The sequence below is a fragment of the Globicephala melas genome, chromosome 4 (assembly GCF_963455315.2).
Source record: "Globicephala melas chromosome 4, mGloMel1.2, whole genome shotgun sequence".
Taxonomy (NCBI): Eukaryota; Metazoa; Chordata; class Mammalia; order Artiodactyla; family Delphinidae; genus Globicephala; species Globicephala melas.
In genome coordinates, this window is record NC_083317.1 from 128,284,661 (window position 1) to 128,307,933 (window position 23,273).

The 23,273-nt window shown below is 36.6% G+C and overlaps 1 protein-coding gene across 1 annotated transcript in view; it reads left to right on the plus strand.

The window, feature by feature from the left end:
- The window catches only part of STAG1 (STAG1 cohesin complex component), a 423,041-nt gene that overhangs the window by 114,236 nt on the left and 285,532 nt on the right, over positions 1-23,273 (plus strand). The window contains exons 2-3 of the mRNA XM_030873418.2: positions 12,668-12,785; positions 19,358-19,460. Coding sequence (XP_030729278.1) covers positions 12,757-12,785; positions 19,358-19,460 — 132 coding nt within the window. The 5' untranslated portion in view covers positions 12,668-12,756. The remainder of the gene's footprint in view (positions 1-12,667; positions 12,786-19,357; positions 19,461-23,273) is intronic.

Consider the following 23,273-nt stretch of genomic DNA (forward strand, 5'->3'; position numbering starts at 1 on the left):
TGTGTTTCCATACAAATTGTGAAATGTTTTGTTCTAGTTCTGTGAAAAATGCCAGTGGTAGTTTGATAGGGATGCATTGAATCTGTACATTGCTTTGGGTAGTAGAGTCATTTTCACAATGTTGATTCTTCCAATCCAAGAACATGGTATATCTCTCCATTTATTTGTATCATCTTTAATTTCTTTCATCAGTGTCTTATAATTTTCTGCATACAGGCCTTTTGTCTCCTTAGGTAGGTTTATTCCTAGATATTTTATTCTTTTTGTTGCAGTGGTCAATGGGAGTGTTTTCTTGATTTCACTTTCAGATTTTTCATCATTAGTGTATAGGAATGCAAGAGATTTCTGTGCATTAATTTTGTATCCTGCTGCTTTACCAATTTCATTGATTAGCTCTAGTAGTTTTCTGGTAGCATCTTTAGGATTCTCCATGTATAGTATCATGTCATCTGCAAACAGTGACAGCTTTACTTCTTTTCCGATTTGGATTCCTTTTATTTCCTTTTCTTCTCTGATTGCTGTGGCTAAGACTTATAAAACTATGTTGGTTAGGAGTGGTGAGAGTGGGCAACCTTGTCTTGTTCCTGATCTTAGAGGAAATGCTTTCAGTTTTTCACCATTGAGGATGATGTTGGCTGTGGTTTTGTCACATATGGCCTTTATTATGTTGGGGAAATTCCCTCTATGCCTACTTTCTGCAGGGTTTTTATCATAAATGGGTGTTGAATTTTGTCAGAAGCTTTCTCTGCATCTATTGAGATGATCATATGGTTTTTCTCCTTCAATTTGTTAATACGGTGTATCACATTGATTTGCATATATTGAAGAATCCTTGCATTCCTGGAGTAAACCCCACTTGATCATGGTGTATGATCCTTTTAATGTGCCGTTGGATTCTGTTTGCTAGTGTTTTGTTGAGGATTTTTGCATCTATGTTCATCAGTGATATTGGCCTGTAGTTTTCTTTCTTTGTGACACCCTTGTCTGGTTTTGATATCAAGGTGATGGTGGCCTCGTAGAAGGAATTTGGGAGTGTTCCTCCCTCTGCTATATTTTGGAAGAGTTTGAGAAGGATAGGTGTTAGGTGTTCTCTAAATGTTTGATAGAATTCGCCTGTGAAGGCATCTGGTCCTGGGCTTTTGTTTGTTGGAAGATTTTTAATCACAGTTTCAATTTCAGTGCTTGTGATTGGTCTGTTCATATTTTCTATTTCTTCCTGATTCAGTCTTGGCAGGTTGTGCATTTCTAAGAATTTGTCCATTTCTTCCAGATTGTCCATTTTATTGGCATATAGTTGCTTGTATTAATCTCTCATGATCTTTTGTATTTCTGCAGTGTCAGTTGTTACTTCTCCTTTTTCATTTCTAATTCTATTGATTTGAGTCTTCTCCCTTTTTTTCCTGATGAGTCTGGCTAATGGTTTATCAATTTTGTTTATCTTCTCAAAGAAGCAGCTTTTAGTTTTACTGATATTTGCTATTGTTTCCTTCATTTCTTTTTCATTTATTTCTGATCTGACTTTTATGATTTCTTCTGCTAACTTTGAGGTTTTTTTGTTCTTTCTCTAATTGTTTGAGGTGCAAGTTTAGGTTGTTTATTCGAGATGTTTCCTGTTTCCTAAGGTAGGATTGTATTGCTGTAAACTTCCCTGTTAGAACTGCTTTTGCTGCATCCCATAGGTTTTGGGTCGTCGTGTCTCCATTGTCATTTGTTTCTAGGTATTTTTTTATTTCCTCTTTGATTTCTTCAGTGATCACTTCGTTATTAAGTAATGTATTGTTTAGCCTCCATGTGTTTGTATTTCTTATAGATCTTTTCCTGTAATTGATATCTAGTCTCATAGCATTGTGATCGGAAAAGATACTTGATACAATTTCAATTTTCTTAAATTTACCAAGGCTTGATTTGTGACCTAAGATATGATCTATCCTGGAGAATGTTCCATGAGCACTTGATAAAAATGTGTATTCTGTTGCTTTTGGTTGGAATGTCCTGTAAATATCAATTAAGTCCATCTTGTTTAATATATCATTTAAAGTGTGTGTTTCCTTATTTATTTTGATTTTGGATGATCTGTCCATTGGTGAAAATGGGGTGTTAAAGTCCCCTACTATGAATGTGTTACTGTCGATTTCCCCTTTTATGGCTGTTCGTATTTGCCTTATGTATTGAGGTGCTCCTATGTTGGGTGCATAAAGATTTACAATTTTTATATCTTCTTCTTGGATCGATCCTTTGATCATTATGTAGTGTCCTTCTTTGTCTTTTGTAATAGTCTTTATTTTAAAGTCTATTTTGTGTGATATGAGAATTGCTACTCCAGCTTTCTTTTGGTTTCCATTTGCAATGAATATCTTTTTCCATCCCCTTATTTTCTGTCTATATGTGTCTCTAGGTCTGAAGTGGGTCTCTTGTAGACAACATATATATGGGTCTTGTTTTTGTATCCATTCAGCCAATCTGTGTCTTTTGGTGGGAGCATTTAGTCCATTTACATTTAAGGTAATTATCGATATGTTTCTTCCTATTACCATTTTCTTAATTGTTTTGGGTTTGTTACTGTAGGTCTTTTCCTTCTCTTGTGCTTCTTGCCTAGAGCAAGAAGTTCCTTTAGCATTTGTTTTAAAGCTGGTTTGGTGGTGCTGAACTCTTAGCTTTGATTGTAAAGGTTTTAATTTCTCCATCAAATCTGAATGAGATCCTTGCTGGGTAGAGTAATGTTGGTTGCAGGTTGTTCTCATTCATCACTTTAAATATGTGTTGCCAGTCCTTTGTGGCTTGCAGAGTTTTTGCTGAAAGATCAGCTTTTAACCTTATGGGAATTCCCTTGTGTGTTATTTGTTGTTTTTCCCTTACTGCTTTTAATATATTTTCTTTGTATTTAATTTTTGACCGTTTGATTAATATATGTCTTGGCATATTTCTCGTTGGACTTATCCTGTATGGGAGTCTCTGTGCTTCCTGGGCTTGATTAACTATTTCATTTCCCATATTAGGGAAGTTTTCAATTATAATCTTTTCAAATATTTTCTCAGTCCGTTTCTTTTTCTCTTCTTCTTCTGGAATCACTATAGTTCGAATGTTGGTGCATTTAATGTTGTCCCAGAGGTCTCTGAGACTGTCCTCGGTTCTTTTCATTTTTTTCTTTATTCTGCTCTGCAGTAGTTATTTCCACTATTTTATCTCCAGGTCACTTATCCGTTCTTCTGCCTCAGTTATTCTGCTATTGATCCCATCTAGAGTATTTTTCATTTCATTTATTGTGTTGTTCATCATTGCTTGTTTCATCTTTAGTTTTTCTAGGTCCTTGTTAAATGTTTCTTGCATTTTGTCTATTCTATTTCCAAGATTTTGGATCATCTTTACTATCATTATTCTGAATTCTTTTTCAGGTAGACTGCCTATTTTCTCTTCATTTGTTAGGTCTGGTGGGTTTTTTCTTGGTCCTTTATCTGCTGTGTGTTTTTCTGTCTTCTCATTTTGCTTATCTTACTGTGTTTGGGGTCTCCTTTTTGCAGGCTGCAGGATCGTAGTTCCCGTTGTTTTGGGGATGTTTTTGTATGTCCTCAGTGGCTAAGGTTGGTTCAGTGGGTTGTGTAGGCTTCCTGGTGGAGGGGACTAATGCCTATGTTCTGGTGGTTGAGGCTGGATCTTGTCTTTCTGGTGGGCAGGTCCACGTCTGGCGGTGTGTTTTTGGGTGTCTGTGGACTTATGATTTTAGGCAGCCTGTCTGGGTGGGGTTGTGTTCCTGTCTTGCTAGTTGTTTGGCTTAGGGTGTGCAGCATTGTAGCTTGCTGGTCGTTGAGTGAAGCTGGGTGCTGGTGTTGAGATGGAGATCTCTGGGAGATTTTGGCCGTTCGATATTATGTGGAGCTGGGAGGTCTCTTGTGGACGAGTGTCCTGAAGTTGGCTCTCCCACCTCAGAGGCACACTCCTGACTCGTGGCTGCAGCACCAAGAGCCTTTCATCCACACGTCTCAGAATAAAAGCGAGAAAAAGTAGAAAGAAATAAGCCAAAAGAAAATAAAATAAAGTAAGGTAAAATACAATAACACTTATTCAGAAAAAAAGTTTTTTAAATAGTTTAAAAGAAAAAAGGACGGATAGAACCTTAGGACAAATGGTGAAAGCAAAGCTATACAGACAAAATCTCACACAGAAGCATACACATACACACTCACAAAAAGAGGAAAAGGGGAAAAAATAATAAATCTTGCTCTCAAAGTCCACCTTCTCAATTTGGGATGATTCGTTGTCTATTCAGGTATTCCACAGATGCAGGGTACATCAAGTTGATTGTGGTGCTTTGATCCGCTGCTTCTGAGGCTGCTGGTAGAGATTTCCCTTTCTCTTTTTTGTTCTCACAGCTCCTGGGGCTGAGCTTTGGATTTGGCCCCTCCTCTGGGTGTAGGTCACCGGAGGGCGTCTGTTCTTCGGTCAGACAGGACGGGGTTAAAGCAGCAACTGCTTCGGGGACTCTGGCTCACTCAGGCTGGGGGTAGGGAGGGGTACGGAGTGCGGGTCGAGCCTGCGGCGGCAGAGGCCAGCGTGACGTTGCACCAGCCTGAGGTGCGCCGTGCGTTCTCTCGGGGAAGTTGTCCCTGGATCCCGGGACCCTGTCAGTGGCGGGCTGCACAGGTTCCCCGGAAGGGTGGTGTGGATAGTGACCTGTGCTCGCACACAGGCTTCTTGGTGGTGGCAGCAACAGCTTTAGCCTCTTATGCCCGTCTCTGGGGTCCGCGCTTTTAGCCACGGCTCGCGCCTGTCTGTGGAGCTCCTTTATGCAGTGCTCTTAATGCCCTCTCCTTGCGCACTAGGAAACAGAGGGAAGAAAATGTCTCTTGCCTGTTCGGCAGGTCCAGACTTTCCCCCAAACTCCCTCCCGGCTAGCCGTGGTGCACTAACTCCCTGCAGGCTGTGTTCATGCCGCCAACCCCAGTCCTCTCCCTGCGCTCTGACCAAAGCCCGAGCCTCAGCTCCCAGACCCGCCTGCCCTGGCGGGTGAGCAGAGAAGCCTCTCGGGCTGGTGAGTGCTGGTCAGCACCGATCCTCTGTGCGGGAATCTCCCCGCATTGCCCTCTGCACCCCTTTTGCTGTGCTGTCCTCCACGGCTCCGAAGCTTCCCCCTCCGCCACCCGCAGTCTCCACCCGCGAAGGGGCTTCCTAGTGTGTGGAAACCTTTCCTCCTTCACAGCTCCCTCCCACTGGTGCAGGTCCCGTCCCTATCCTTTTGTCTCTGTTTATTCTTTTTTCTTTTGCCCTACTCAGGTACGTGGGTACTTTCTTTCCTTTTGGGATGTCTGAGTTCTTCTGCCAGCGTTCAGTAGGTGTTGTGTAGGAGCAGTTCCACGTGTAGATGTATTTCTGATGTATCTGTGGGGAGGAAGGTGATTTCCGCATCTTACTCTTCCGCCATCTTCCCGGAAGTCCCTAGTTGTCTTATATATTCTTTCTTGCCCAATTCCTCTATCACTGCTTTTGTTTGTGTTTGATTTTTTTCTCGTGTACCATTTTCATGTTTTAAATGTTTTAAATTATTTTCTTAGTAATCATCCTGGTGATCAGAATTAATATCTTAACGTTTATACCAATTTAGTTTGAAATGATAGTAACTTGGTTTTTATTCATTTATTCAGGCATACCTCAAATGCATTGCGGGTTTGGTTCTAGGCCACTGCAGTAAAGCAAACATCACAGCAAAGTGAGTCACTTGAGTTACTGTAGTCTGTTAAGTATTCATTAGCATTATGTCTTAAAAAACTATGTACATACCTTTATGTACATACATAAAAAACACTTTATTGCTAAAAGGTGCTAACCATCATCTGAGCCTTCGTTGACTTGTAGTCTTTTTGCTGGAGGAGGGTCATGCCTCAGTGTTTATGGCTGCTGAAGGCTGGAGTGACTGTGACAATTTCTTAAAATAAGACAACAGTGAAGTTTGCCATATTGGTGGACTCTTCCATTCATGAATGAATTTCCTGTAGCATACAGTGCTGTTTGAGATCATTTTACCCGTAATAGAACTTTTTTCAAAATTGGAGTCAGTCCTCTTAAACCCTGCCAGTGCTTTATCAATTAGGTTTGCATAATATTCTAAACTGTTTGTTGTCATTTCAGCAGTCTTGTCAGCATCTTCACCAGGAGTAGATTTCATCTCAAGAAACTACTCTCTTTGCTCATACCTACGAAGCAATTCTCATTTGTAAAAGTTTTTATCATGAGAATAGTAGTAATGCTGTCACATATTCAGACTGCACTTTTAATTCTAGTTCATTGCTATTTCACTACACCCACAGTTCTTTCCCCCACTGAAAACTTGAACCCCTCAAAGTCATCCATGAGGGTTGGAATCAACTTCTTGCAGACTCCTGTTTATGTTCATGTTTTGATCTCTTTCCATGAATCACAAATGTTACTAATGGCATCTAGAATGCTGAATCTTTTCCATGTTTTCAACTGACCTTGTCCAGGTTCATCGGAGGAATCACTAACTATGACAGCTACAGCCTTATGAAGTGTATTTGTTAACTAATGAAAGTTGAACAGTGAAATGACTCCTGTGGGTTGCAGGTTGGATGCTGTGTCAGGAGGTGTGAAAGCAACATAATTCTCACGGTGCATTGTTAGCAGAGCTCTTGGGTGATTAGGTGCATTGTCAATGAGCAGTAATATTTTGAAAGGAATCTTCTGAGCAGTAGATCTCAAGAGTAGGCTTAAAATATTCACTAAACCATGTTATAAACAGATGTGTTGTCATCCGGGCTTTGTTTTTCCATTTCTAGAGCACAGGCAGAATAGATATAGTGTAATTCTTAAGGGCCTTAGGATTTTTGAAATAATAAATGAGCACTGGCTTCAGTTTAAAGTCAGTAGCTACCTTAGACCCTATAAAGAAAGTATGCTTGTTTTTTGAAGCTTTGAAGTCAGGCACTGACTTCTCTCTACCTATGAAAGTCCTAGATGTCATCTTCTTCCAAAGTAATGCTGTTTTTTCTACATTGAAAATCTTTTGTTTAGTGTAGGCACCTTAATTACTTATTTTAGCTAGATCTTCTGCATAATTTGCTTCAGTTTCTACATCACCATTTGCTGCTTTACCTTGCACTTTTATGTTATGGAGACAGCTTCTTTCCTTAAGCCTCATGAACTAGCCTCTGCTAGTTTCATACTTTTTTTCTGCAGCTTCCTCACTTGTCTTAGCCTTTGTAGGGTCTTGCTCTGGATTAGACTTGGACTTAAGGGAATGTTGTAACTGATTTGATCTTCTATCTAGATTCCTAAGACTTCCTCATATCAGCAATAAGCTGTTTTGCTTTCTTATCATTCATGTGTTCACTGGAGTAGCATTCTCAATTTTCTTTAAGAACTTTTTCTTTGCAGTTACAACTTGGCGAACTGCTTGGTGCAAGAGGCCTTGCTTTTTATCTGTCTCAGGTTTTGACGTGCCTTCTTCGCTAAGCTTAATCATGTCTAGTTTTTGATTGAAAGTGAGAGACATACAATTCTTCCTTTGACTTGAACACATAGCGGCCATTGTGGGTTTATTAATAGGCCTAATTTCAATATTGTTATGTATCCAGGAATAGGGAGGGCCATGGAGAGGGAGAGAGACAGAGGAATGGCCAATCAGTGGAGCAGTCATAACACACACAACATTTATCAATTATGTTTGCTGGCTTATGTGGATGTCATTCATGGCATCCTAAAACAATTATGATAGTAACATTGCTGATCACAGATTACCATAGGACACATAATAATAATATGAAAAGTTTGAAATATTGGGAAATTATCAAAATGTGACAAAGAGACATGAAATGAGCAAGTGCTGTTGGAAGAATGACAGTGATAGACTAGCAGGGTTGCCACAAAACCTTAAATTTGTAAAAAATGCAATATCTTTGAAGCTCATAAAGCAAAGTGCAATAAAATGAGGTGTACCTGTAATAACTTGTAAAATTTTGCTCCCATCCCCATTCCTCACTTATATTATTGTTAATAAATTACATCTTTTGATTCAAAGAAATGGAAAGATGGATTGGATTGGAAGAATTAATATTGTTAAAATGCCCATACATTTGGACAAAGAAATCTACAGATTTAATTCAATTCATATCAAAATATCCATGACATTTTTCATAGAACTAGAACAAATAGTCCTAAAATTTATATGGAACTGCAAAAGACCCAGAATTGCCAAAGCAATCCTGAGGAAAATGAACAAAGCATAACCCTTCCAGACTTCAGACTATACTACAAAGCTACAGTATCTTATAATAATGTATAATGGAAAATAATCTGAAAAAATGGTATAACTGAATCACTTTGCTGTATACCTGAAACAAACACAATATTGTAAATCAACTATATTTCAATTAAAAATTAAACTGTATCTTTATACATTGTGTGTTCATTAACATAGGTATATAAATACTATTTTATTACTTTTAAATCATAAAGGAAACAAATACAGGAATTACAAACGAAAAATAAAATAATACTGGCTTCTATATTTACCTGTGTAGTTAATTTTTCCAGTGTTCTCCTTTTTTTCTGTGGCTTCAAGTTTTGTTTATTCTTTATTTCTGCATGAAGGAGTTCCTTTAGTGTTTCTCGTAGGGCAGGGCAGGTCTAGCAACAAACTTCCTCAGTTTTTATTTTTCTAGGAATGTTTTAATTTCTCTGCCATTTTTGAGTGATAGTCTGCTGGGTATAGAATTCTTATTTGACAGGTTTTTTTTCAGCATTTTAGATATGTCATCCTACTGTCTCCTGGCTTTCATGATATTTAATGAGAAATTGGCTGTTAGTCTTACTGTGGATTCTGTGCATTACTTGTATATAATGAGGTGGATTGTTTTTGTTCTTCCTTCAAGATTCTTTCATCTCTGGCTTTTACAGTTTAACTATACAGCTGACTTTTGAATCACACAGGTTTGAACTGCACCTTTCCACTCTTACACAGGTGTTTTTCAACAAAAACTAAAATACTACACAGTCTGTGGTTAGTTGAGCACTGATGTGGAACCACGGATACGGAGGGCTGACTATAAAGTTATTTGTGGATTTTTGACTGTGCAGGGAGTCAGTACCCCTAACCCTGGTGTTGTTCAAGGGTAAACTATAGTTTTATCTGTGTGACTCTTTAAAATTTTTTTTAAAAAATTAAAGATTATCTTCCATTTACAGTATTACAAAATGTTAGCTATATTCCTCATGTTGTATGATACATCCTTGAGCCTATCTTACACCCAATAGCTTGTACCTCCCACTCCCCCACCTCTATATTACCGACCCAAACCCCACCCCTATCCCCCCCCCCCCACCCCCGCCCACTGGTAACCACTAGCTTGTTCTCTATATCTCTGTGTGTGACTCACTTCTGAGTTTCTCCTACTTGGAGTTCATTTACCTTCTTGATTGTGTAGATTTCTGTATTTAACTTTAAATTGGTAAGTTTTTTGCCATTGTGTCTTCAGATATTCTTTCTACCCCTTTCTGTTGATATACTTTTGGAAGTCTGTTTTCTCTGGAAGTCAGACTTCAATATCTGGGCTTACATGGAGATGATTTGTGTGAAATTCTTTTTTGTTGTTGTTAATGGGTCATATTTTCACATTTCTTTGTATGCCTTTTGATTTTTTTTTTATTGTTTTTTAAAAACTGGACATTTTGAATATTACAGTTTTGTAATACTAGATTCTCCTCTCCTCCTCATGCTTTACTGTTGTCTTTTCAAGGGCTGCAGTCATTTCTTTATTTACTTTTTTCTAAACTGTTTTCTCAAGGACTGTATTCCTTGTCGTGTGGTTACTGAAATTTTGTTGTCTGGGTGTTTAGCAGTGATCTTCCAGATTTCCTTAGTTAATGGGAGTTGGAAAAATGTAATTTCTTGTTTTTTTGCAGATTGTCTGTTAGCTGAGGTACTTCTTCAGAGGTTAGGCAGGCTACCTACAGCTTTGCCTTAGTATTCACCTTGTGCTTGCACAGAGAGCAAAGATCAGCTAGAGTTGCAAGCCTGTGCCCCTCAGGTCTTCTCTAAGAATTCATCCAGCCCTGGGCATTCAAGTAGCAGTCTACATTTCCTAGTATGTGTGATATCCCTTTGAAGTACTTATTCTTCAAATATCTTAACTCCTCTGCCTTTTTATTTTGAGGCTTTTTAGATTGTCTGTTATTTATGTAATCCATTGTCTTGCCCCTGGCAACTACTTTTATTGTCTGTCTTTAAATCTTTTTGAAAGATGATACTCTTTCAAAAAAAAAGGGAAGCCCTTCAAAACACTCTGCCACAGTTTTTGAGATCGGGTCCATGGTGTTCCCTTTGGCACCAGCAAGCCATACTAGTAACTCTGTCTGCTGTCCCTGTGGGCACCATAGAGTTGGGGGAGGGGAGACGGCATACAGGTAAGCAAAAATACTATTGTGCTCTCTTATCAAATAAAATAGACTGTTAGGCACTTCTCTCTTTGTTATACGTTTTTCTTAGATTACAGATGTCCATAAAAGATGTCTTGTCATTTTTTTTTTTTTGGCAGGCTAAGAGTTGCTTCATTGGAGGGCCTCATTCTTGAGGTTTCTTACTCCTCCATTTTCATGACATCATTTCTTTTTTTCATTTTTGAAAGATTGATAATTCAGTGTTCATGGTTTTTTCCTCTCCACTCATCAGTTTTATTCCACTGTCTTTCACCTTACATAGTTTCTACCAAAAAGTCTGATAAAATTTTTTGTTTTTCTGTGTGTGAGGAATTATGTTTTTTTAGCTTCCTTTTGAATTCTCTTTCATTTTTAGCAATATTATATTTTAGATATTATTCTTGGGAATTCTCTGGTCTTCCATCTGTGTTTTAATGTCAAATTATTTTTGGAAAGTTCTCCTGTGCTATCTCTTCAAATATTTATTTTGCTTTGATCTTTCTCTCTCCTTCTGGAATTCTAGTTATACCTATGTTATTCTATTAGGTATTGTGCCATGGCCTGTCTTGGATGCTCTCTTTTGTCCCACTTCCTCCGCTACTTTTTTTTTTTTTTTTGATAAACTTTATTTTTTAGAGAAGTTTTATGTTCACAGTAGAATTGAACAGAAGGTAGAGAGATTCCCCCTATAACCCCTGTTCCCACATACATATAGCCTCTCCCACTATTAACATCCCACATTACAGTGGTATGTCTGTTACAATCAATGAACCTATGTTGACATTATCACCTAGTGTCTGTAATTTACATTAGGGTTCACTCTTTGTGTTATATATTCTATGGTTTTTGATAAATGTACAGTTAGATGTACCCACCATTCTTGTATCATACAAAATATCTTCTCTGCCCTAAAAATCTTCTGTGCCCACTTAGTCATCTCTCCTACCCCATAACTTCTGGCAGTCACTGATATTTTTACTGTCTCCATAGTTTTGCCTTTTCCAGAATGCCATATTGTTCAAATCATATAGTATGTAGTGGTTTCAGATTGGCTTCTTTCAGTTAGTAATATGCATTTGAGCTTTCTTTGTGTCTTTTCCTGGCTTGATAGCTCATTGCTTTTAAGTGTTAAATAGTATTCCATTGTCTGCATGTACCACAGTTTATTTATCCATTCACCTCTTAAAGGACACCTTTCTTTCCTGTTTTGGCAATTTTGAATAAAACCGCTGTAAACATCTTTGTGCAGGCTTTTATGTAGACATAAATTTTCAATTCATTTGGGTAAATACTAAGGAGTGTGCTTGTTGGTAGTACTGGTTGATTGTAGTCTGTGTATTCTGGCATATTCATTTTATTCTAAAGTAATTTTCAGAAGACCTGAATAGACATTTTTCTGAAGAAGGTATATAAATGACCAAAAGCTACATGAAAAGGTATTCAACATCACTAGTCTTCAGGGAAATGAAAATCAGAGCCATGATGTATCACTTCACACCTCTGTTAGGATGGCTTTTATCAAAAAGTTAAGAGATATATTCTGGTTGAGGATGTGGGCAGAATGGAACCCCTTCACTGTTCGTGCAAATGTAAACTGGTAAAGCCTCTGGAAAACAGTATGGAGGTTCCTCAGATAATTAAAAACTACCATATTACATAGCAATCCCACTTCTGGGTATATATCCAAAAGAAATGAAATCATTATCCCAAAGAGATAGATGTACTCCCATGCTCATAGCACCATTATTCACCATAACCAAAATATGGAAACAACCTTATGTGTCCATGGATGTATGAGTAAAGAAAACTTGTTGTGTCTATGTGTGTGGAATCACTTATATGTGGAATCTTGAAGCGGGGGTGGGGAATTTGTAGAAAAGTGGTTGCCGGGGCCAAGTGGTAGGGGAAATAGGGAGAGGCTGGTTAAAGGGTACAAACTTTGTTATAAATGAATATTGTCTGAGGATCTAATGTATAATATAGTGACTATAGTTGATAACACTGTTTTGTGTAATTGAAATTTGCTAAGAGAGTAGAACTTACTGAATGTTGGGACCAAAAAAAAAGGAAAAGTAAATATGTGAGGTGGTGGATTTGTTAATTAACTCAATGGGGGAAGCCCTTCATAATGTATCCATATATCAAATCATCCCGCTGTAAGTAACAGTTTCATTTGTCAACTGTACCTCAGTAAAGCTGGAAAAAATAATTTCTTTCTTCCTTTCTTTCTTTGTTTTTATTTTAGTTAACAGGATTACCTTTGAGGTTATTTTGAAAGTTTTGAGTTGTACAGCACTTGATTCTTTGCTCCATTGTGGAAAGAGCTTTACAGCAATGATTACTTCAGAGTTACCAGTGTTACAGTAAGTATTATAGCTTTCTTTTTATTTTTTTAAAATGCATGTAACACTTTTCTGTATCAAAATGCTCTCATTAATAAGACATCAAATATGTTCTCTGATAGTTGGGTAATATGTTTGAAGTAAAAGAACTATCAGAGGATGTAATTACTATATCCATCTATAGCCCTTGCATCATAATGTCAGCATGTTCTGTGTTACTGAACAAAAAACATGTTACACTGTCTTATATTAGGAGTCAGCAAACTATGAACATGGGCCAATCTGGCATGCTGACTGTTTTTGTAAATAAAGTGTTATTGGAATAGAGTCACACTGATTCCTTTGCAGACTGTTTATGACTATAAGTTGTAATAGAGAATGAATTAATCTGCAGAGCATAAATATTTTGTTTGACGATTTACAGAGAAAGTTTGTAGACCTCTATCCTGTATCACACTGTGTGTCTAACCCTCTCACCCCCATGCCAGAACTTCTTTTCCCTGAGATTGAGATTGTGATTGGTGAGTCCTTGGCATTTCTGGTGGCATCTCATTATTAGATTTTTTTAGGGTTGTAGGACAGATCTAGAATTTGATCTTATTATGAATTCTCTGGGAGATGTGATCAGGGTAATGGCAGATACTTTTCTTTTTATACGTGTCATTAAGCTACAAATTAGGAATCTGCATACTGTGATCCTTTATGATAACAGTGCTTTAGATATAATGAAAGTGACCAACAGTATATGTAATTATTTATATGTTCTTATAGTCCCAGATCATTTATATGTGTCTGCTCCAAGAGACTGTAGTCACCTTCCAGTGGTCTCCTGGCCTGCTGTTTTTCCTCTGGAGCTCTAAGACAAAAAGCTATCCAAATTATTTTACGTGCTAAAAACCCATCAATACCTACCCTCCTTTGTTTGTCCAAATATAGGAGATACAAGCCCTTTCTATTTACTTAACTTCAAGCCTCTTTATTAGCCTTAACTTGAACATAATACCAAGTGTGGAGGTCTCCATATAGTATTTGTTCTTTGTATTTTTGTTTTTCTTAATTCTGCCTGCAATGCCTATGTGTATCTTTCCTTACCTGGCCATCTTGGTAGTCCTGTGGGTCTTGGCTAAAGTATGCCTCCAGCAAAGCTCCTCTGACTCCTCAAAGTTGGGTAGGTTCCCTCCTGTGCTCCTGTCATACTCTACCCTTTTTTTAATAGTATCATACTTAACATAATGTTTTATAACACTTTCTTATTGTTTTTGTCTGAACTTTGTACCTTTGTGCTTTATTATTTTTTTCTTTATTTTTTTTTGCGGTACGTGGGCCTCTCACTGTTGTGGCCTCTCCCGTTGCGGAGCACAGGCTCAGCAGCCATGGCTCACGGGCCCAGCTGCTCCGCGGCATGTGGGACCTTCCCGGACTGGGGCACGAACCCCTGTCCCCTGCATCGGCAGGTGGACTGTCAACCACTGTGCCACCAGGGAAGCCCTGTGCTTTATTTTTGTATGGCCAGCTCCTAGCACACTGCTGGGTATTAGGCACACCCTTTGTAAAATATCTCTTTGATTAAATATAAAACATAGGTTGTGTTTAAATAGATTATATTTAACAAGCGATTGCATGGGCATGATAGTATTTAACATGTTTTGTGGATAACTGTATTTTTCATAAAAATGTAAACTTTTAATACGATAATGGATAGTAGTGATCTGCGAGATGGGTAAATGAAATTTGCTTTTAATCTGTCAGCTGGAGATGTACTCTTGGTGAAGTTGAGATCTAAGAAGCATTTATTGAGTACATAAAACAATTTTCTGAGGATATTATCTTCATCGATCCATCTAACTATACCATGTCTACATTGTAGAGGAAAGGAAACGTGATATGTCTCTTAGTATTGGTAAACTTCAGTTTCTGTCATTTGTAAAGTGAAGATAACATATTGGAAATTAATTTCTAAAGTCTCTTCAAAAACAGACAAATCTTTTGATCCCATGATTGTTAATGTTGTGTTCAGTAGTGATTTTTCTAATTGAGATACTAGAAAGGTCACTCTAGTGAATGACCTTATTATTTCTTGGCTTGCTTAGTCATTATAATGACAAATGAATTTGTTACCTTAGCGTGTTTACTGTTGGGTTGGCCAAAAAGTTCGTTCACGTTTTTCCATTACATTGTTGGAAAAACCCGAATGAACTTTTTGGCCAGCCCAATATTAAGCATCATCAAATATTGTCAATTACCACATATTATATATTCCACCAAATGTTGTAGTACAAGGAACTGTGTTAAGCTCTGGGGAGAAAGAGCAAGTGGAAAAGACTCAGTCCTTGTTGCCATGAAGCTTATATAGATAGATATTAATCAAATAATCACAAATGTATGGATTTAAACTGCCCTTGGTGCTATGAAGGTAAGATAGAGGATTTTATTAGAACTTTAACACATGCCTTGATTTAGTCTACTTTTCTAAGGAAGAGACATGATTCTTAAACCTGAAATGGAGGGAATTTGGGGGAAGAAGAAGGGATCAGGGTGTTAATTCCAGACTTAAGGAATGGCATGTGCAAAGACCCTGAGGTAGGAGGAATCATGGTATGTTTGAGGGACTGAAATAAAGCTGTTTGTTATTTTTCTTTTTTCAGGATTGAGGATGGAGAGTGGTATGAAATAAGGATTGCAAGTAGGGTAGGGCTGTATCATACAGGGACCTGGTAGGTCTTATATTAAGAATTTTGAGGTTTTTATCCCCTAGAAGCAGTAGGAAACCACTGTAGGGTTTTAAGCATGGGATATATATATAATAAGATATACACTATGAAAATCACTGTTAGTACAGTATAGCGATTAGATTGGAAGTGGCAACAGAAGAAGCAAGGAGTCCTATTAGGTGAAAGGTGTTGCAGTGTCCAGGCCAGGGATGATAACAACTTGAACTAAAATGATTACAGAGGAAATGGAGAGAGGAAGACAGAATTTAGAGAGTTTTAGGGAGCAAAAAAAATCATTTATAAGGTTTGATCTGATTCTTCCATTCTCTTCTTTTATGTCCGATAGTCTTATAAATGTGCTTTTTGTAGAGCAGTTGGTTGACGTTTGAATTTGCATACTCCAGCATTCTCTGTCTAATCTAGAGAGAGATTTGTTGATGTGTAATAAGAATTAATTAGAATTAATGTGCAAGGACAGTTGTTACATCTCTGTTTGTGATAGCTTAAAAGTAGAGACAATCTAAGTGCTCATAGATGGGGAATGTATTATGGAGTACCATTCAGGAATCCTATGTATTTGTATGGAAAATTCCTATTAATTTAAATTTTAAAAATTAAAATATATTGTTTTGTATTTATGTATATATGTACCAGAACATAAATATTTATGACAGAGTATTGATGAAACTGTAAATAATCTTGTTCTGCAGATTGAGGTTCAGAGTTAGGGTATGGTGAAGTGAAACTCTTCCTTGTATTCTTATATCTTCTCTTGCTTGAAATTAAAAAACAAAAATTTATGTATCAGATTCTAATAAACAAATAAATGTACATATATATACTAATTGGAGTATGTTAGTTATCTGTTGGTAATAGCTGTCACCTTCTAAGCTGGCTGAAGTTTGCGGAATTAGAAGACAATTGTACTTTTTTCTTTTGTCAGTAAACTATATTGCTCAAGGTTAAATTAATTTCACTGATGGGTCACATATTATATGATGGAACCAACCTGCTTTCGTAGTTGCCTGGAGATTTCAATAAGCATCAAAAGCACTAGTGTATTCTGTCCACGTAAGAGAAATACAAAACATATTATTTGCATTCTAGTATCCTGCTGTGGAGATAGAGAATTCACGTTTACCTTGAGATCTAAGTGGACCCTGCCACTTGCTAGTTGTGTAAATATGGACAAGATGATCAAGTTTCCAGATCTTTTGTTTCCTCATCTGTAAAATTGGGACAGCAGTATGTTTTCTTACAAGGTTTTGTGCATATTTATTCTAGATAATGTATATAAACCAGCACACAGTATATGCTAAACAGTCTATTTGGACTGTAGTGAGGAGAAAAAGCAGAATGATTTATTGTTCTTTAGTAGAAATGAATAAGATCAACTAGATCAGTGATTGAAAAACTTACTGATAGTGGCTCAGAAGCCTGTTTTTTTTTTTGGCGGTACGCGGGCCTCTCACTGTTGTGGCCTCTCCCGTTGAGGAGCACAGGCTCCAGACGCGGAGGCTCAGTGGCCATGGCTCACGGGCCCAGCTGTGGGCTCTTCCCGGACAGGGGCACGAACCGATGTCCCCTGCATCGGCAGGCGGACTCTCAACCACTGCGCCACCAGGGAAGCCCTCAGAAGCCTGTTTTTATAAATATTATTGGACCACAGCAACATCCATTCATTTACGTTTTATCTATGGCTGCATTCATGCTATGGTCCCAGAGTTGAGTAGTAGATACAGAGACATTAAGACCCCTAAGCCTAAAATATTTATTATATAGCCCTTTAAGAAAATGTTTGTTGACCCTTGGACTAGATCAATATTACTTATAGTTTTAAATACCAGATTACCTTTGAAGATTTGCAAGCAGAGAAGGAACATGATATGAGAATATTAGTGACAGTAGTGTGTAGAGTGTCTTGGACAAGGGGAATAGTAGAAGCAGGGAGATAAGTTGTGATTAATTCAGGAAGTTGTGATTATGGTAATAATCATGAAAAGAATGAGAGACTGAGTTAGTATACAGAGGACAACTCAGGAGGACTTTAACTGACGGCACAAAAGGAAGACTGATGTGATTATAGGAATTTGAGTAAGACAATAACAAATTTATATAACAAAGCACACTTGGGCATTAACTTACTAAATCAGTTAACCAGTGGTATTACCATGAACAGAGAGCTAGAAATAGTCAGAATTGGACTTAATTTTGTATGTGTTATTTGGTGAATTTGAGGTGGCATGCAAAGAAGCATGTTACATGTGCAGTTGAAAATCTTGAATTACAGATAGTTAGGTCTGTGATAATATACTGAAGTCATTTGCATAAAAGTTACACATCGAATGGATGAGCTCTCCAAGAGAGGGTAGTTTAAAGGGAGAAGAGCAAACAGTAATGAAATGAGCTTTGAGGAATCAACACAAGGAGGGAATGGAACTAAGAGCCTTCAGTGGTGCAGTTTCAGTAAGTTGTGAGTTGAGCTTACCCTTACTTCTATTTGCTTTGTACCCTTCCTGCTATTTGCAGTTTTATGCAGATCCTTTATACAGTTAGTAATGTAGAACTCAGTGAGGATGTTTTTGTTAATACTATCTATACCTTTTTAGTGCCATGCTGGGGCCAGCCTGTACTGGCCTGGAGAGCTGAATATTATATTTCCAGGAATTTTGTGACCTCGTTCAGTATAACATAGCCATTATAAAAAGTTAAATTATGCAAACTTAAAATTAATTAAATCATGTTAAAAACAAAAGTAATAAATACTCAAAACTCATCATTTCCTAATTATTTTACATCCTACTATTTTCTGTGTTCTTGAGGTTTTTATTTACACCTATTATTGTATGTATGGTGGAAATACTTTTTAGTAGTGTACTGCTACTGTTAATTACTTCTCAACTCTGTATTTGGTGATGTCACTTTGGTAGTTTGAATTTGGCTGCGGGGGGAGCATTCACATTATGAAAATCAGCAAACGCTACACATCAGGGCTCAGTTTATTGTTTTGTTGTTTGTGGACTCAATAAAGTGATGGAGAAATTGTTAATAACAGATTAAACTTAAAGGTGTATCAAGTCTATAGTCATTACATTATGATACCACAAAAAATTGAGGACGTATCCTTCTAGTGTTCGAGAACTATTATGTATTCCGTTCAGTAAAAAAGTTGCTCCCAACATTGACCAATTAGTGAAGTTCCCACAAATGTCTTTGTCATTTCATTTGCATTCTATTCATTAAAGTGAACAAAGATATCAACTGTCTTTCATGTCAGAACCCTATTTGTTCATCAGTTGCAACCATAGGTTAGCTAGGGATACAAGAGTTTGGCAAAATTATCAAAATCATTTTATATGAATCAATTAGCTGGATAGAATTTACAATAAAGAATATTGTGCATTTTATTATTCTTTGTAAGTTGCATGCTATGCATCCTTTATATTGTTAACATTTCTAATAATTTATGCATATATTTTTTGAAGAGCCAGTTGTTAAACATTGACCAGCACACTTTTATTATTTTATAAAATAAATAAAATTTCTCCCAAGCTTTTGTCTTTTTTATATTGAAGAATTAGTCTTTTGCAATTGTTATTTTGCATTTATATGTTGTATAGCAGCTGCCATTTCCACAGTCATTTCCTTGTCTGTATTTCTCTATTTGGGGAATCATTTTATTCAGTGTTATGTGATATTAGCAGGGAGGGTAACATTTTCAATTTGCTAAAGATTTTTTCTGAAAGTGGAAGTATAAACCACTTCTAATCAGCCATATGTGTACATATAGCAGGAGGTAAGGAAACCAGTGGAACAGAGCTGCATTATAAATATGTATATATTATTAATTTGTTCACTAAAATAATATATCATATTTTCTAGGGATTCAACTAATGAAACTACTGCCCATTCTGATGCTGGCAGTGAACTTGAAGAAACAGAGGTCAAAGGAAAAAGAAAAAGGGGTCGACCTGGCCGGCCTCCAGTATGTATATACTTGTCGTCTTTGTTCCTTTAACGGTTACCAAGTAAAGGGGCTTGATATGAGTTGTTAATTCTAGTATTGTTAACACTTTTTCAAATCTCACTGACACATCAGAAATTCTTGGAAACTTTGCTTCATAAATTGGCTTAGTAGTGGTTAGAAAAAGGAAATTAATTATCTTTTCTGCTTTCCATGCTTCTCTTGTAAATAAATGGTGGTCCATGTGAAGGCATTGAGAAGATGATCAACATGGAATGAGGTGTAGTTAGTTATGATTTCTTTGCCTTTTATTTTTAGATGCAACTCAGATTTCCTGTGAGCTCCTAAGTATGCATTTTGGTAGTATTTGGGTCCAGTGTCAGAATATATTCTCATTTATACATGATTGAGAAATTTAGAAAAGCTCTAGGTATCCTTACTTTGAGGTATATCTTTATGTAATCTGAATACACAAGTCGTCATTTAATTGAAGGTGGTATAAACTGTCAGAGACAGTAGTATCAATGTGTCATTGGGTTAAGGCTTGTACTATGTTACACTCACCTTTATGGTGGGATTTGCTATTCATAGTTTTAAAATTTTATTTTATAAAATTTATTATGAAAAATTTTAGCCTCCTTCTCTAGGAGGCATGATAGTATAATAAACCCTCCACATAACTCTTACCTAGCAGTTACCAAGTCATGGCCAGTCTTTCTTTCCCATGTTATTTTGAAGGTCATTCTAGACATAATTCCATCTTTAAATATTTCAGAATATATCCTAAAAGATAAGGGCTTGCTTTCTCTCTTTTTTAAACATCACTCCAATATCATTATCATAATGCAAGATAACAGTATTTTAGTAACATCACTGATTAACACATTTAAAGTTTATAATCATTTCATGAATATTATCTTTTAAAAATACAGTTTGTAGTTTGAATCATGATCTACTTATTGCAATTGATGGTTATGTTATTTAACCAGTTCTTATATATGTATGTCCTTTGTAGTGACTTAAAATTTTTTTTTATGTTATTGCTGTTCTATCAGTATTTATCTGTTTGCCACAGTCTTCAATTAGCTTCAGTGAAACTCCGTAACTTTTACTTTTCCAGGACAATCTAACAACAACAACAAAACGGATAGAAGGATGACTTCTACAGTTTTCTCTACACTTGCTTTTATCCTCCACCTTTATTTAAAGGGAGAAAAATAGTGGAGGAAAAGACATATAGTCACTCTTTATAATCCTTTTTAATTTTTAGAAGTATTTGGTGGTACAGTGTTCCTTAAAAAACATTTTGGGAAAAGTGAAAAAGTCTTGTACTTAGAAGCTGAAGACTATTTTAGTTCCCCTTGCTAGTATGTGATTTTTCTAAGACTATAGGTGAGTTGCATTGCTTTCTCTAGGATTCATAGTTTATAGGTACCAAATTGGAAATAAGACTAAAGTTGCTTGAAGGTTGTAAAATAAACTGCCTACATGATTGCTTACTTGAATTTGTTCCCCTCCAATTAAAATTCTTCACTTGAAGATTCAGATTAAGTGCTGTCTTCTTGAAGAAAACCTTTTTTTTTCCCTTAAAGAGAATTTATCACCCCTTCAGCAGGCTATTGTATTATTTTTTATAACCTATTTAATTTTGACTTGTCTACAGCTGTATCTTTGTAATATTTTGCTTTCCTGATGCAAAGGAGTCTGTGTATCCAAACGCTTAGCTCTTTTCTGGTTAGAAATTAGATTTTATTTTTAGTGAAATCGCTACTACATAATCTAGCAGGTAAATAGTACATGTTCATCCCATGTTTATACAATTGAAAAAATGTCAGCCTGCATAGGATAGTAGCATTCTAGAGACTTGTATTAGACTTTAGTCTATATTTTCACACTCATTAGTTCACATGGCTAGCTATACTTCCAACTGACTCAGACCTATTTCTTGATCTTGGAAACAACAGAACTTCCTGAGTTTCTGCTCTGGGGTTCGTACTGAGCTGAAGCTTTTTATGTCATTTAATCTTCACACCAATACTAGGAAATAGGTCTTATATGCAGTTTACAAAGTAGAAAACAAAAATAGAAAGTGGTATTTTGCATAAGGTCACAACATTGCATAAGTAGCAAAGCTAGGATTTCAATTGATAACCTACCTCCCAAACTCTTTTCCTCAAGAATGCCAAAATGCCAAGCTGTTAATTAAAATTGAGAGGTATAATTGTCAGAATGATCATATTTGAGTTATTCCACAGTACCTGTTCTGAAGATTGCTTCGACATTTTCTATTGACTGGCTCCATTTTGAACAATTCTAAGTTTTGACTGATACACTCTTTGTTTAGCTATTTTAATATTGTTCATACTTGTTAAGAGGACTTCATGGATCTCTGGTTTTATTAATTTACTCAGTCAAATGAAAACAAATAATATAAGGACCTCTGTTTTGCACAGTATTATTTTCTCTATTTCTAAATTCTTAGGAGACATCTCATCTTTGGTATTTCTTTTCAGTATACTGTTACTTCAGAGAGATTTGTTTCTTATTAAACCACTCTTATTTTGCAGATGTCCTAATTCATATTTGTTATTATTGTGGCTCTCTATCCAAATGATTATTGATCTCTAAACAAACACTATATAGTATCATGTTTATTCTACCCCTGTGATTGTATTAGCAAATAATGGACATTATTTCTCTGTCTACACAGTACTCCCTTGGTGATGTCCAGTCTCATGACTTTAAACACCATCTCTAAGCTTATGTCACCCAGATTTTGTCTCCAGCTTGGACTTTACCCCTGGACTCCAGACTCATATTCAGTGCCCATTGAAAATCTTCATTTAGATATTTAATGGGCCCAGGATGTTAAAAATACCCAAACTTTCAAGCTTCCTATCCCCTGCTCACCCCTTTTCCATAATGGCAGCTTCGTGCTTCTGGCTGCTCAGCTATAAATCTTGTAGTCATCTTTGAGTCTTTCTTTCTCAGCCTATATCTAGACTATCAACACATCCTGTCTAATTGATTTGCAAATTGCATCAGTCATTTTTTACTACAACACTGGATTCAGCCACCATCATGTGCCTTTGCTGAAACTTACGAGGTGTGCTCCTTGTCTCAGGGCCCTGTGTCATCTTCTCACTGGGGCCTCCCTGTGGATGGTATCTAGAATTGCGTATCTTCCCTCCTACCCAAAGGGACTTACTGTCCCCTTCCTCCGTGTGTGTGTGTGTGTGTGTGTGTGTGTGTGTGTGTCTGTGTTTTCCCCTTTCTCTATAGTACTTATTGCCATCTAACGTAGTATACCTTTACTTATTTGCTTTTTGTCTGTCTCCCCCTACTAGAAGGTAAGCTGCATGAAGGCAGGGATTTTTATCTGGTTTGTTTACTGCTGTATAGTAGTGTTCAACTTTCAGTAAGCGTTTATTGAATGAATGAATGGTGTTTAATTTTGTTAAATCATCACTCTTTTTACCCTCAAGTGTTTAAAATTCTTATTTTGAAATAATTTCATACACAGAAGAATTCCAAGAATTCTGCAAAGAATTCCTATGCAGATTCTTCATGCAGATTGTCCAAATGTTAGCATGTTACTACATTTGCTTTATCATATTTTTTTCTGTCTATGTATACACAGACACATAAATGTAAATATATATTTATATATAAAAATTTATATTTGATACCAATTATTATTTTTGAAAGTTGCAGACACGAAGCCACTTTACTCTTAATGCTTTAGTATGCATTTTCATAAAATCAAAGATATTCTACACAACAACAGTACATGATTGAAAATCAGGAAAATAATATTGATATAATACTGACCTT